General features: G+C 36.3%; 1 protein-coding gene across 1 annotated transcript in view; it reads left to right on the forward strand.

Annotated features, from left to right (window-relative positions):
* The window catches only part of LOC140445514 (probable multidrug resistance-associated protein lethal(2)03659), a 93868-nt gene extending 84073 nt beyond the window's left edge, over window positions 1–9795 (forward strand). The window contains 4 exon segments of the mRNA XM_072537586.1: window positions 6351–6649; window positions 7236–7523; window positions 7525–7649; window positions 9356–9795. Coding sequence (XP_072393687.1) covers window positions 6351–6649; window positions 7236–7523; window positions 7525–7649; window positions 9356–9629 — 986 coding nt within the window. The 3' untranslated portion in view covers window positions 9630–9795.
* Window positions 9796–15901: the final 6106 nt, after the last annotated feature.

The raw sequence follows: 15901 nt of genomic DNA on the forward strand, positions 1-15901 counted from the left end.
ATAATACAAAATAAGCAATGACATCACAAGAGACCAGCCCGATAATAAAAGTTTATCGTCTGACTTTTAAAAACAAAGAATGTTTTTATATATATACATAGCGTCACTATCGAAAGAGAAATTGACTATCGTATAGTACATTCTCGTAGACAGCTGATGTCAAAATTTGAGCAGAATAGGACTTTTGTCCTATTTAGTTTTTTAGGAATGTAGTTTTGTTTTGACCGCTTGTGAAAGCGGTATATCCGCGGATTTTAGAATCTTGGAAGGAGATAAATATCGGTCAGTGACCCGATTCTTGTTTTTGTAAAGGAAATCGCGCAGCAAAACTAAAGAGCGTTTGAATGCTGTGTACGGTGAGTCTTCTTCTTCGATGGTCTCCGTCAAAAATTGGTTTAACGAGTTTCAACGTAGTCGCATATCGGTTTTTGATGAGCCACATCCAGGTGCCTCGAAAATGACTATCAAGGAGGCTAATCTGGCAAACAGCCGTATCAACATCTCGTATTGACAGACCACCAATCGGGGAGATCTCTCTGGGAATATTCTGCATTAAATTGTGAGCATGAACAAGCTATGGACGCAATGGCTACCGTGTTTGCTCACTGCGGGCAATAGGTGTAACTGTCAAATCACTTCAGAAAAGTGTTTATCTTTGTTTGAGCGCAATCTGAATATTATGCGTCGTAATTGTCGACGAAACATGGATCAACTGGTACACACTGAAGCCAAGGAACAGCCAAAACAGTAGACTACACACGGCGAACATCTTCTATCGGTCACCGTTTTCTGGGATTTACAATTTGTGATCTACATTTAGAAGGGCTAAACGGTCATAGGGCTTTGCTATGTCGAATTATTGAGCTAAAAAAGTGCTACCATATCTACCGTATTTTCCAGATTTGACCCCGTGCGACTTCTTTTTATTTCCAAACTTAAAGTCACTGGTTGGGCAGAAATTTGAGTCGAATGACCTTGAGCAAACGTATTTTTCAGACAGATTAAAGAACTTGGAGCTTAATCAAGTGTCTCGAGCTAAAAGGAGATTGTGTTGAGAAATAAATCGGCACATCCAAAGTTTTCGTTTTTCTTTTGTAGGCTAAGTTCGTCATAAGTCTGCCAACTTGTTTTAAATGACAACAGTGAGAATTTCTTGACCGTTTAAAAATTTTTATTAACAGCAATAAAAACAGAAATTGTACACTACATTAAAAGAAAACATTTGCATTTGAAGAAAAAAACACATTTATGTTTAATTTTTAATATTTGATTCAATTATAGTACTTTATATATTGGAAATGACAGAAAATCACCTAATGAAGTCTGTTCTTTTATATCAAATTAACCGTTCTTTCTATTCTTCTCAAATATCGGTCGCTTTAAAAACATTCAGTCAGTTTTTCTAATCATACACACAGCTTTTCAATGTGATAGGGATTTTTTCGTCATCTCCAAGCATCTTAGAATATTTAACAGGGTTTTTTCTTTTAAATTAAATAGGTACAGAACACCAGAAAACAACTCAATACAGGCATAGTTGTAGGCATTGATGACCAGATTTTGACTACCATTGAAGATAAATTACGAAGATGGAAAGAATATATGCAAGAATTATTCGAAGACGCAGCTCGAAGTCCGACTGAAATAAACAATCCTTACGGCCCAGAAATAACAAATGAAGAAGTAACTATGGTCATTAACGGATTAAAGATGGGAAATCACCAGGACCTGATAAGTGCATAGTGAAATTTTAAAGCTATTAGACGCACACCAAATCACAGATCTTACGAAGCTATTGAACAACATCTACGAGACTGGTTACTTACCAAAAGACTGGCTACTATCAATATTCATTCCACTTCCTAAAAAATCCAATGCTAGAAAAGGTGAAGAACATAGATTAATTAGTTTGATAAGCTATATACTTAAAGTACTCTCGCGCATATACACCAAATTAGAAGAACACCTGAGTGAAGTTCAATTTGGCTTCAGAGCAGGACTCGGAACGAGGAAGCACTCTTTAGTTTGCAAATTCTAATACAGAGAGCCAGCCATTTCATTGATTTCGAGAAGGAATTTGATAAAGTCCCACATGGGAAACTAATCGGTATACTAAAAACGGACTCGATGGTAAGGATATAAGACTGGTCTCAAACTTATATCTCTAACAAAAAGCAACAGAGCGATTAGAAAATGAACTGTCCTAGATCTTCACATTCGAAAAAGCAGTTAGACATTGTCACCGGCATTATTTAACATATACACGCTGAAAACATCTTTAAAGAGGCCTTAGACGAATCAGAATATGGGATTGCTGTAAATGGCCAACTTATAAACAATATTAGATATTGTTTATATGCAATATTAATGTTTATATTGGCTGCAAAATTAGTGGTACTATCGTTGAGGTATGTTGAGTGTCTCATATATACACCACAGAAGTAACATAACTATTCTCCAGAGGCTCAGAAAAGACAAAGAAATTATTAACACCGTAAAGAACAGAAAATTGGTTTACTTCGGCCACATCATGCGTAGTAATAAATACCGACCTTTACAGTTGATTATAAAAGGCAAGATTAAGGCTAGGAGAGGCCCTGGACGTAGACGTATATCCTGGATGGCCAATCTTAGGAGTGGACTGGTCTAACATCAACTGATCTATTTCGAGCTGCAGTAAATAGAATAAATTGTGTCAATGTGGTCGCATTGTCTAGAAAATAGGCACATTTAGAAGGAGAACATAAGATTGAGGTCCAGTTCTACATTTCCGACAGAGATTACTAGATTTTCTCAATAAGTACACTTAGGTTATACTTTTTTCTCTGTATTAAAAAACCCCCACTTTATAATTATTCGCACTGAGTTTGAATCGGAGTCGGCTGTATTCGTTTTCCGCTGACATAACATTCTAGGAAACTGCACCTTTTTTTTTTTTTTTTTTGATGAGGGTGGAAATGTTCTAAACACCATAGCATTGCTCGGCGTGTGTTGGATTCAGGGCAGAGGAAAACATCTGAGCCCATTTCCCCCTATGTAGAGGAGGTCCTGCAAACGGATGCCTTTCTGTTGCCCTGCCTACCAACTAAAACCACCCATTCTTCGTCAAGACACCCCCGTACGTGTTCAGTTAGCGAACGAAACTTAGAGATGCCTTGCGCTGCCTGAATTAGTAATAAGGTTTTGTTGCTGGTTCTTAGCTAGAAGCGGTAAGGAACCAGAAGAAAAATGTATGTAAAATAGGCCCATATGTAAATGGCCTTGCCGATGGTATTACCTAAGAGCGGTAAGGAACCAGGGGGAGAGTATATGGATTGTATAGGTATACAAGGTAACAATAAGGTGTAAGAATATTTGGTATTAGGTAATACTAGGTAACAATAAGTAAGTATACATACGTATGCAATAAACAAGTGTATTACACACATATACACACATACATACGTACATACACATACACACCTACGAACACACAAATACACATATACACATATTTACATACATATTCATACAATGATAACTAGTTTTAAATGGAGTTGGATTGCCCCAGATCACTCTCATCCTGTCTCAGTTTCTTTCTCTATCATGGACTTTCTCTTCATAATTTTTGTTACTTGGTCTACAAGAAATTCAAAGTTCTCTCTGCTTTCCATAGCGACACGTATCAAGTTGTCAGAGGATATCTCTCCTAGCTTTGTTCGCATTATGTGTTGTTCCGACGCAAACACCTTGCACCTAAAGATACAATGCTCCGCATCGTCTTCTACTTTACATATGACACAATTATCATCGCTGGTTTTTCGTATACGATACGTGTAAGACCTGAAAGATCCATGTTCGGTCAGGAACTGCATAAAATAAAAATTTACTCGTTTGAACTTACATTTGTACCACTCTATCACATTGGGTATTAGTTTTTTGGTCCATTGTGCCTTGTCTATCTGTGCCTCCCATTCTGCTTGCCATTCTGTTAGTAATTGTTCTCTAATGGCGGCTCTGGCCTGAGGTAGGTGGCCGTCTCGAGAGTTATAAAGCATCTGCCGTTCTTTAGCTAGGAGGTGAATAGGGAGCGTGCCCGCTATTACCTGTAGGGCCATCGTTGAAGTGGTCCTGTACGCACTTGTAACTTTTAATAGAGGCTTTCGCTGGGCTCTGGTTATCATGTCTCTGTACTTTTTGTAATTTAGTACGTCTGCCCAAATGGGGGTTCCATATAATATAGTTGACTGTACCACTTGCAGGTACATTCTTCGTTTTTGGCTGCTTGGGCCTCCTATATTCGGCATGATTCTTTGTAGGGCTGCCGTTCTTTCTTCCGCCCTCTGGACTACATTTGTCAGGTGTTTTGTGAACCTTAGGCCTGTGTCGATGTATATGCCTAGGTATTTTGCACAATTTGTAGGGGTTATAATAGTACTACCAATTTGAAAAGTCATCTCGGGTCTTCGTCGTGGTCCTTTTAGTATGACTACTTCCGTTTTGCTTCCTGCTAGTTCGAGATCGTTTCTAGCCATCCAGCTGTTGACTTTTCTGCAGCATGTGTTGACTTTGTCTTCGATTTTCCAGTTCATGTCAGTCATGACTAGTATCGCCAGGTCATCTGCGTATGAAATAGCTAGAGTATCTCTACCATAGTCTATTTCTAATACCCCGTTATATAATATATTCCAGAGTGTCGGACCTAATACAGAACCTTGCGGTACGCCGGCTGTTAACTTCTGTTCTGTATTTTTTGCCACTGTAACGTATCTATTAGTAAGATACCTTTTAATGATATTGATGAGATATCCTGACACTCGTGCTGATTCCAGTTTTGTTATGATATGTGCCCAGTTGGCAGAGTTGAAGGCATTCTTTACATCAAACATAACCAGTATAGCCCATCTTTTCTTTGTGTTTTTTACAGTATCGGTTAAACTTTTTACCGCGTCTATGGCTGATTTAGCTTTTCTAAATCCGTATTGTCTGTTGGAGATAGTCTCTCTTTCACTTAATTCATCTTCTAGGCGATTTTTGACAATATTTTCGTATAGTTTTCCCAGACAATCTAATAAACATATAGGCCTGTACGAATTGGCTTCGTCCGGGTTTTTACCGGGTTTATGTATTAGTGTAAGTTTAGCTAGTTTCAGCTGGTCTGGAAATTCTTGTCTTGTTAGCAGCTCATTGAGTGCTATTCTAGTAGCTTTTGGGCATTCATTCACTAGTATTTTTATCGCCTCTGGTGGCACACGGTCCGGTCCAGGGGATTTACCTATTTTGATGGAATTGGCGGCTCTGGTGAGTTCAGCCGCCGTTAATTCTTTGGGACAGTTCTCATCGTCTCTAATTAGGAAGTCGTTTATAGGCTTGTTAGGAAACAGGGTATTCGCTATTTCCCTTCTTTTGTCATCGCATAGGTTATATGGGGTCTCTGACCTCAGCGTCTTAGTGGCGATCCTGTATGCTTCGCCCCATATATCGTTCTCCAATGCCTCGCACAAGTTCTGCCAGCATGTACGTTTAGCCCATTTGATCAATTTATTGAGTTCCTTTTTGGCGTTCTTATACTCTTTAACTTGCTGCGTCCTATTTCTCTGTGCCGTACGCCTGATTCTAAGACATTCTGTCCGCTTTTGGTGAATGTTTTCATTCCACCAGTATGGTATTGTGTATGTGACATGTTTGCTTTTGCTGCTCGCTTTGTGTGCTTTTATTATGTTGTCTCTAAAGTTATTAAAGTTGGTAGTTTCTTCTTGTAAGTTCCGTATCTGATTCCTGAATTTGTTCTTATCGAACTCGAGTAATTTCCTGCCGTGCCTGGTTGTGACCTTAATGCCGACTTCGTATGAGATGTACTTGTGAAACGTAAAGATGTTATCATCAAGCACATCCCATCCCGAGATCTTCTTGGCGCAGTTGTTGGTTGCTAGTGTAATGTCTATGTGACTTCGCGACTCACCTCTTTCGAATGTGGGTTTACCATTGTTTAGCACAGTCAGGTTTGCGGAGGAGATCCATTCGTTCCAAATTTCTCCTCTTTTGTCATTTTTTGGGGACCCCCAAAGAATAGATTTGGCGTTTATATCACCAGCAATTATGTATGTTGTTTCTCCCTGTGACGCCTCAATGATTTTTTTAACCCGCTCAGCATATTGTGTCATGGTTATATTAGGTAGGTGCAGGAAACTGCACCTTACGCATCCTACTGAAGCCAATCAGTTTAAGAAAAAGATTAATAAGTAGAAAAAATAATAATTGGTACTATGATATAAACGTAACCAATTGAATATAATTAGTAATAAATATTTTCCTAATATACGTTTTAAGTAACATAATATTATGTGTAATTTTCACTTCTTGATTTTTAGCCTTTAACTTAAAGGGTGGTGAAGTCGGTCTGGCCATTACCCAAGCCACAGCACTAGCAATCTACTTACAATGGGGCATGCGCCAATCGGCAGAAGTAATCAATCAACTTACAAGCGTAGAAAGAGTACTAGAGTACGAAAGTTTAGAACAAGAACCACAACCAATCATACCCCAGAAACCAGCTAAGGAGTGGCCACAGAAGCGAGAAATTACTTTTGAGGATACTTGTTTAAGATACTTTGCAGGTGGACCATTGGTTTTGAAACATCTTAATCTAAGAATTCAACCCAAGGAAAAGGTAACTTGAATTTTTATTTTGTGACTTTGTACTTTGTTTGTAATCTAAAACTATGAACCTTCACTTAATAATGAATCTCATATTAAATATTTGCATTTTACTTTGAATGTTGTGGTCAGTTTTTGTTCAACCCTGTGAGTATATGATGAAAATGGACTCTTACAACACTGATGAATTTTCATTTCGAGCCACCTTACGTTGAAGTGTCTTATGTACTCTTATGTCTTATGATTCTGTATCTATCTTATACCTTTTATAATGTTGAAATTGAGCTTCAGACCAAGTGTTCCATTAATATTTTTCAAATTACCTATTATGAACTTCAATAAGAGAAGAACACACTAAGTACATACATTCTAGATTGGTCTTTAGTTTTTCAAAAATGGTTGGGCTCTATTAAAATGTAGTATTCAGGTGAGAGTTTGTTAGCTCATTCAACACAGTTCAATTTTGTTACCAATTTTTCTATAAACAAAAGTTATTATAAATAATAACTGTATGTAATATATTATATTACCTTTATAACTGTACTACAAGTACACGAAGTATCAATATTACTTTAAGCAAAGGTTTTTTTCTGATTTAGGTTGGAGTTGTTGGTAGAACCGGTGCAGGAAAATCCTCTTTAATTCAAGCACTCTTTAGGTTGGCTCCTATTGAAGGCACTATTAAAATTGATAACATGGGCACTAAAGATATTATGCTTAACGATCTCCGTTTGAAAATCTCTATTATTCCCCAGGATCCAGTGCTATTTTCAGGAACTTTAAGATACAACTTGGACCCGTTCGAAGAATATTCAGACGAAGTTTTATATAAAGCTATAGAAGATGTAGAGTTAAGAGATCCCGCTAATGTTATTAATCGATTGGAAAATAGTCATGGATAGAGGTTCTAATTACAGTGTTGGACAAAGACAGTTAATTTGCTTGGCGAGAGCAATTCTTAAAAATAATAGAGTTCTTATGTTGGATGAAGCTACGGCTAATGTGGATCCGCAGTAAGTATATATTTTCATCATAAATGACAAGTTTATCAAGATACTACAATTTTTATAATACTAGAATGTTTACGAGTCTCACAAGACACTGCTTTTTATTTGTTAATTGGAGTACTTTATGAACATGTTGAGTTAAAATAAACTACAATACTTTGCTGCGGAAAAAACCAGACCCAACGTTACAGTTTGGTTCTATATTTTCAGTCCGGTTAATTTTTTCTAGTTCGAATTCCCTAGGTAAACTTCCCGTGCCAAGGATATGTATACACAATATAGCAAATCATTGCGTGGTCCCTTAGACCACGATGTCTTAAAACTCCAAATAAATGTTTTCAAGGAAGAAGATTTTCCATCTGTTTTGTATTTCTAGAATTGATGCCTGCGATGTATCGATGAAAAAAGGCCTGGACGATTCCTATCGTTCTATGGAGAACCTAAGAGCTTTTTGTTCTTTTTAACTTGCATTGAATTGATTCAGAGCAATTACTATTCGATTAGCGATTAGATCAGCGCAAGAGTTGTCTTGGGTTGTATGGTAAAGGATCAGCACCTAAATTTTTAAGCGTGGCCCAGGTTTTTCTACTGGATTACTTAAATGTTCATTGTTGTTGTTGTAGCCCACTTAATTTTTTTGGCAACATTTAAGTTCTCAATTACGTTATATTACCAATTGCTCGTTGGAGGCGCCCCATCCTGGGATATACTCTCCCCTCATTCCTCTCACAATTGACTTAAGTAGTCGAGTGAAGTTACTGGGCACATTAGGAATGAATTTAATACTATTGTCTAGATCTGCTGAAATTTTGTTCAATCTGCTTTGGAATTCATTTGGGAGTTTTTGCAATGTGGCTTAATTGAATTTGCAATAATGCTTCCTATATTACGGGAATATGTTGGCTGTGGAGAAAATCTTTAATAATGTGGGGGATAGATTATCCTGACCATCTGAAGGAGCAAACCAGATGTCTGTCTAGCAGGTTTAAAGATATCTAAGGAATTAGAGCCATATCACTGGCCAAGATACTGGAGCTAGTTTATATACAATAATCACGGTTACACCATTATCTTCAATCGTGACAATAAATATGTTGTTCTCTTCCCATATAGATAGGAGTCCAAGATTATCAAGTTAGGATTAGCAGAAGCTTTCAAATTTAGTAATATCTTAATTGGCAAATAGAAATAACTGAGTAAGATTCTGTGTCATATATCTTTAAGAGGGCTATTGGTTTGTGTTCTTCGACTTATTTGTGCATGACGTGTATGTTGTTGGTCTAGGATATTAGGGATTGATAGTTTGAATAACTTTTGTTGTTAGTATTTTGGTATTGCCAATTTTTACAATATGATAAGCCGACTTAAATTCGAATCCCAATGTCCCTGTAGTGGAATTTTAAATAATCCCATTGTAACAGATAAATGAAGGTAACTGTTAATAAACGTTCTTTGAAAAAAGTGTTTTAAATTTGTCTCCGCAAAAAGTAGAAAATAGGAGTTCCATAATCTTACGCGGGCTCCCAACACCACATCTTATTAAGTACTGGATAAAGCTACTATAGTTCCTTCATCATGGTAGATTATAAAATGTAAATTAAAATGTCTATATTAACTCTTGCCACGTATAGTCTAAGTTTTTTAATAATGTACTTGTGTACATGTTTAAACGTGTTAGAGCTATCTATTATTAAACTTTCTTTTTATTACAGAACTGACGCTTTAATTCAGAAAACCATCCGAAAGAAGTTCTCAGATTGCACTGTGATAACCGTCGCACACAGGTTAAACACCATCATGGACTCTGATAAAGTATTAGTTATGGATGCTGGACAAATATCAGAGTTTGATCATCCTCATTTACTGCTTCAAAAGAAAAACAGAGTTTTTTACAATATGGTTGCTGAAACCGGTAGAGCAACTGCTGAACAGCTCAGAAAAATTGCTTCAGATAGTTATCAAAAGCTAAATGCATTACCAGAGTAATTAGGACTGTTTTATTGAGTTAAAATAAAATAATTTAATAAAGTTAATAATAAAAATTACTTAATTGTTGTTACCATTAAATATTTTTATGTGATGTTCCTATATTTTTAGATTGATTATATTAACTTAAACTAAATTTAAATAATAAGTTCTCATTTAACTGCCAACCTTAAATGACGTAGTCCAAAAATGCGTATTTACACTATTTTATAGTATACCAATGTATCATTGGTATAAAAATATTAATTAAATTTTTTTAATTATTTTATATGTCTCTATTACTATTAATTCCCCATTGATAATATAAAAAAAGCAACAATCATCAAATAGAGCAAGCCAAATTTCAGACAGAACCCACAAGTCTGTATAAAAATTTGTCTGTAAATTCAATTCATAAGAATGAAAGAGAGTCCCCCTTTATATCTGTTAATAAACATGAATCGCCGAAATGTTTCTACGGGCATCAATGCAGAACGACTGCACCAAATTAGATAATTATTTTTTTGTTGTGTTTCTTATTCTCAGCAGAAGGTTTGTATACAAGATAATTTTCACAAAATTATACGGAAAGACCTTAAAAACAGTTTTTCTGTCATTTTAAATCGCAATGTAACTATTAAATGGCGCTATATTATGCCTAACAAAGAAAGCTATGATTAACAAAATAAATCTCAGTATTGACAAATTGACATAATGGCATAGCCTTAAGTATTTAGTATTGCGGCTCCAAATAATAACGATAAAGTTTCAACATATCAGATGGGAAGATATGGCAATGAGGTGATTTGGAGATTCTCTTCATTTTCCATTCACAAACGGCATCCCACTGTAGTTAATTTAGCTGTTTACCTGGCGGATGAACGACGACTTTATTTCAAAATCAATGACAATATTAAAATGTTACCTTTTCTTAAAGGGAGACTTGACAACGTATTATATTATTAGTTAAATTTTAAGTTCAGCGATAAGTCAGAATCTGTTTATTAAAATAAGATAAAATAGAATTAAATAGCGTAAAATAGAATAAAATGGAATATAGTAGAATAACATGAATAAGATGAAATGAAGTGAAATAAAATGAAATGAAAGGAAATGAAATGAAATGAAATGACATGAAATGAAATGAATGCGAGACGCAGGTGCACCGCACCTTTTGGAATATAACCTTTAGCGAATCCACTGCCCCTACGAGTCCGACACAATTTGGGGGTGGAGCTGATTATGAGCGTGGGGCTCCACCTCCGGTAGTACCTGCGTTGCTACATGAACACTCGTCCGTTATCTCAATCATGGGCGGACAGGTCAACGCAAGTAGAAATAAAATCCCAACCTCGCACGTTTGGCAGGTTGCCGTCGAGAATGCTCATCTGCCACTCATCTCCACAGTGGGCACGTACCGCAAGCTCACGTCCAGCTCGTAGCTAAACTTATAGAGTTATAAGTTTGTTTAACTGCACTTAGGTTATGTGGAATGAGAGTACAGTGGCCCTACGTGAGCTTGTCTCGGGAACTAGGAACGTACGAAGATGGGACAATTACGTACAAGAAATGGAGGAACAGGATTTAAATATGTATCATGTTTGGAAGCTTCAAAGAATATCAAGAAACGACATAAAACCCATCCCCCACCACATTAAGAAAATGGTGTCGTCTAGATCATTGAAGAAAAACCCGAGGTGATGAGAGTGTATACTCTCGAGAGTATACACTCTCGAGAGAGTGTATACTAAATTATCACCAAGACGAAGACTTCATCGAAGAAGTCGAAGAACACCTAGAAATGCCAGAAGAACCAGACGAGATAATCACACCCACGTCTCTACAAGAAATAAACGAATTGTTCAAAAATTGTTCACCGAAAAAAGCACCTGGTCTAGACGAAATTTCAAACAGAGTTTTAAAATATCTGCCAGCGAAAGTAATGGTATTTTAAATAAACATCGTTTATATATTTTTAATATCACAAATGCGATAATCACATATTGGCTCCTCTCAAACCAAAAGAAGGAAGCTCACGTTATTATGATTTCAAAGCCAGGCAAAAACCACACATTTACAAACAACAATAAGCCGATAAGCCAGCACATAGCACTGGCAATTTTAACAATCACTAATGATATTCCTTTTTAGACATCTCTTAAAAAAATTACAAAAAACTCAAAACCCGGGCACACTTATAGAGAGCTCCTATCGCGCTTCAAAATGCTATAGGGGTGAAAGGGATGGTCTGGAGCATTGGGACTCGTTGGAGTGACTCCTGATTATACGAGTTAATCTTCCTCGTCCCAATGAATTGTAACACCCGAGCTTAGTTCTAAGGGGTGTACAAGGCTCACAGGCTGGGTTACATTAAATTGCTTGCTTGCTTGTTAAGGCATTGCTTGAAAAAGGCATTAACATTAATGGTTTCCTATTAATAACCGAAAATATGCTGACAATACGGCCAAACTAGCGGACAATATAGAGGAGCTGCAAAAAGTGAATTGCAGTAACGCTCTAACAATTTCAAAAATGGAGTACGGGCTAATATCGACATAGCAAAAAGCAAATATATGGTAATCAGGACACAATCCGATTTAAAAGCTCAGTCGAATGTAAATAATAGAGCTTATGAAAGGGTTAAAATATTTAAATATCTTAGAGCTACATTAAACAGCAAGTAGAACTGTAAGATAAGATAAGGGTAGCAATGTGCGGGGTCGATAGAGTTAGAAATAAGAAGATTATTAGATGGCTGAACCAAACAACACAACTGGTCAATATAATAAAGAAACGCAAGGGAATACTTCGGTCACACTATAAGACATCCTAAAAAATATGAACTTTTGCACTTGATTCTTCAGGTAAAGATGGTCAAGATAAACGTGGTCCTAATAGAAGAAAAACAATATGGCTAAAAAATCTAAGAAGAACTAGAAGAAAAAGCATTGTGTAGAAACGCCTTCGTTAAATTTGATAAATACCTCCTTCACCGTGAAGTTTCTTTAATCCTTAGATTCCTAGTCTGGAAATGTTACATATGGTCCATTCTGATATCGGAAGTGATACTTGTCATTTAAAGTGAGATCTCTGAATCTTATGGAGGTTTTCTCGAAATATGGTGTCTCAGAAGGGTACTTATAACTACGTGGGTGGACCATGTAACGAATTATGGGTACATGGGTCATATTCTACGAAATAACAAATATAATATCCTAAATGTCATCTTAACGTGTAAAGTTGAAGGTTGAAGAGACCCTGGGCGAAAGGAAAATTCATGGCATAGAGACATAAGAAACTGGTGTGGCATACCATGTCAGTATGATAATAAGAACAGCAGAAGAAGAATCGCTGTACATTCGACAACCCGCATGAACTCCTACATGCTGCATAGCTACAACACCCAAAGAAGAAGAATTTATTTTCGATTATTAGATCGAAGTTTAGTAATCTATTACATAATAGTTAAACCATATGATGAAATAATACATAACACAATTATCAGACTGATACAATAATCTCTATAGTATACTTTTTACAGATAAGGTACCATGTATTTTGTATTAAATAATGTTTTTATATACTTAAAAAAAATAAAAAAAAGTGTTATCGTTTCGTAAATAGGTAAATATGCAATAAAATAAAATAAATTTGAAATGAAACTTCTCATGAATTTCATACTCGTTCACCGTTTTCTCAAATTAAATATCTCACGTGTTGTTGTACGTATAACTTGTGGTGTACAGTATTCTGTTAACTAGATTCTAAAATGTGAATTCAGGTACACCAAAGTAAGTTGCATTAACAGTGATAGAAAATTTATTCGACCCCATGTAATACATCCGTAATAATCATCCTGGCAAGATGATTCTACCAAATGCTATTCGAGTACTAGTGCGAGTCATGGCAAAAGATATATTATATTGCATGCAGAAAATACGGAAGGTTTTATACCCAATGCTAGTCTTATATTTTCTTCGACAAAAAAAACTGATGATGAAGAAACCACGGAAATATGGACGCCGATATTTTTGCACATTGGTTTGAGGAAAAATTATTAAAGAATCTGGAAAATCCGTCATTAATAGTCTTAGACAATGCTTCGTATCACACCAAAGAGGAGGAAAAGTTTCTCACAAGCAGCTGGAAAAAAGAAGGCTTAAGAAAGTGGCTGTCGGAGAAAAATATAGAACACAAACATCTAGTTTTAAAAGCTGAATTATTAAATAAATGCAAAGAACACGATACTGAGAAAAAATTTGTCGTTGACCAAATGGCACTAAAATATGGTCATGAGGTCCTAAGACTACCACCATATCACTGGTAATGGGTGGAAATGTATTGAGCATACTGAAAAAAAAATTTAGAGTTATATGAAATAGAACAAGATATTGATGAAGTAAGACCTTTAATTATTCGTAATGATGAAGATTCAGATGAATCGGATAGCGAGTCAGATAGTGATGATACCTGTCCATAGATTAAGACGTAAAAAGAAAAATTAACACAAAAGGGTACCAACCACCAAAAAAAAACAAAAAAAAATAAAACAAAAACCGCATGCAGGAGAGAGCCGGAGGCACGCCGCACGACGCTCTTGAATGCAAGCACCAAAAAAATTAGATTAGCAAGTAAGGTAGATTAAGGACATGACTGGACTAATAACTGCGCATTAGACGACGGATGAAAGGATTCGATGCTTGCTCGCTCTCGACTGCACTTGGTGCAGAAAAGGAAAAGCAAGTATCGGCACACACAACCATCATTAGATCGCCGAACAATTGCTTTGACTGGTAGTGATAAAGCCAAATGGGCTAACCTACCACTTAAATGTAAATACACGGAAATCTCCCATTACCTGATGGGGGATACCGCGAAATAGTCGAGACCTGGCTCCAAAGACCAGGGGGCGGAGGAAAGCCGGGGCTGGTTGTACCGCAGGAGGACAACCTACCTCGGTGGGTTTGGGAAGGTGTGTGTGTGTGTGTGTGTGTGTGTGTGGGAAGTAGGAATAAGTCTTTGTTTTATATAGATATATATTTTTATAGATATATTTATAAAATATATAAAAATAAAAATATAATACAAAATTTAGAACACCCAGTATTAACATTGGCAAATTATTTTATGCTTAAATAAAAATAGAGTTTAGTACACGCTGGAAAAGAATTTTTGTTTTTTCAGCATAAATATTAACCACAATATTAATTTTTGAAGTTGCACGTGTAATATGAAAAAATTTTCAAAAACTTTAAATATCTCAAAAACGGCTATTTTTTCGAGAATAGTATCCCATTAAAAATCGATTCAGAATTTTACGTAGATTTAAAAAAAAAATAACAAAAAGCACAGTTTCTATTTAAAATAAGAAACTTAATGGCGACTTCCGGTACAACCGGAAGTGCTAGAAGAATGCAAATATTTAAAAAATGAAGAATGCTTTGCATAACCCATTATTCCAAGTTTGCAGAAACCAGTGACGACCAGTTGACGACTTTTGAAAACTTTTAACCAACATGTTGCGTGAATGACCCTGTATATTTCATAGTAGTAGATAAGGAAGCGGGGTCCTGAATCACTTTGGTAACCTGTCCATCAGGGTCTCCGATGCGAAGGTATCGATGCCATGATTTGACCTTGGGGGTGTACAAGAAGTACAAGAAGTGATCGACAATGACCAGAGGGTTGTAAGAACTGGTCGCTTATCGCTTGATCTCTTCTTCTCTCCCGAAGAAGTGATCGACAATGACCAGAGGGTCGTAAGAACTAGTCGCTTATCTCTAGATCTCTTCTTCTCAGCCGAAGAATTGTCACCTACGTTACCTGTATGTTTTTACACCTGTCTCACTTGTCTCTTCTTTGTCTTACCTGTCCTGAAGAAGTAAAAGAAACGGTCGACAATGACCAGAGGGGGTGTCTTTGAGTGGAACGGACCACCTTGTATGTCGAGTGCAAAACTCATCGCTTATCGCCTCATCTCCTCTTCTTTTCGTTAAATTTGTACAGGGTGATCGAAAAAATAAATTTCGTATTGAGACTTGGAAATATTTTAGGTGTTGTTGCGTCAAAATTTTTTTTTGTGTACGATGCTTAGATATATCTGTATAGCCTACCTAGCCTAGCCTGCCTAGCCTAGCCTGCCTAGTCTTATCTTTACTTTTGAAACTTGTAGGGAAAGGAAAAATAACTATGTATCACATAAATGCTTTATTGTGTATATATATATTTTAATGATATATGTGGGTAGATGTAAATAAAACAATATTGGATTGATACTATAAATTTTATTTGTT

This window comes from Diabrotica undecimpunctata, chromosome 7, assembly GCF_040954645.1.
Source record: "Diabrotica undecimpunctata isolate CICGRU chromosome 7, icDiaUnde3, whole genome shotgun sequence".
Lineage (NCBI taxonomy): Eukaryota > Metazoa > Arthropoda > Insecta > Coleoptera > Chrysomelidae > Diabrotica > Diabrotica undecimpunctata.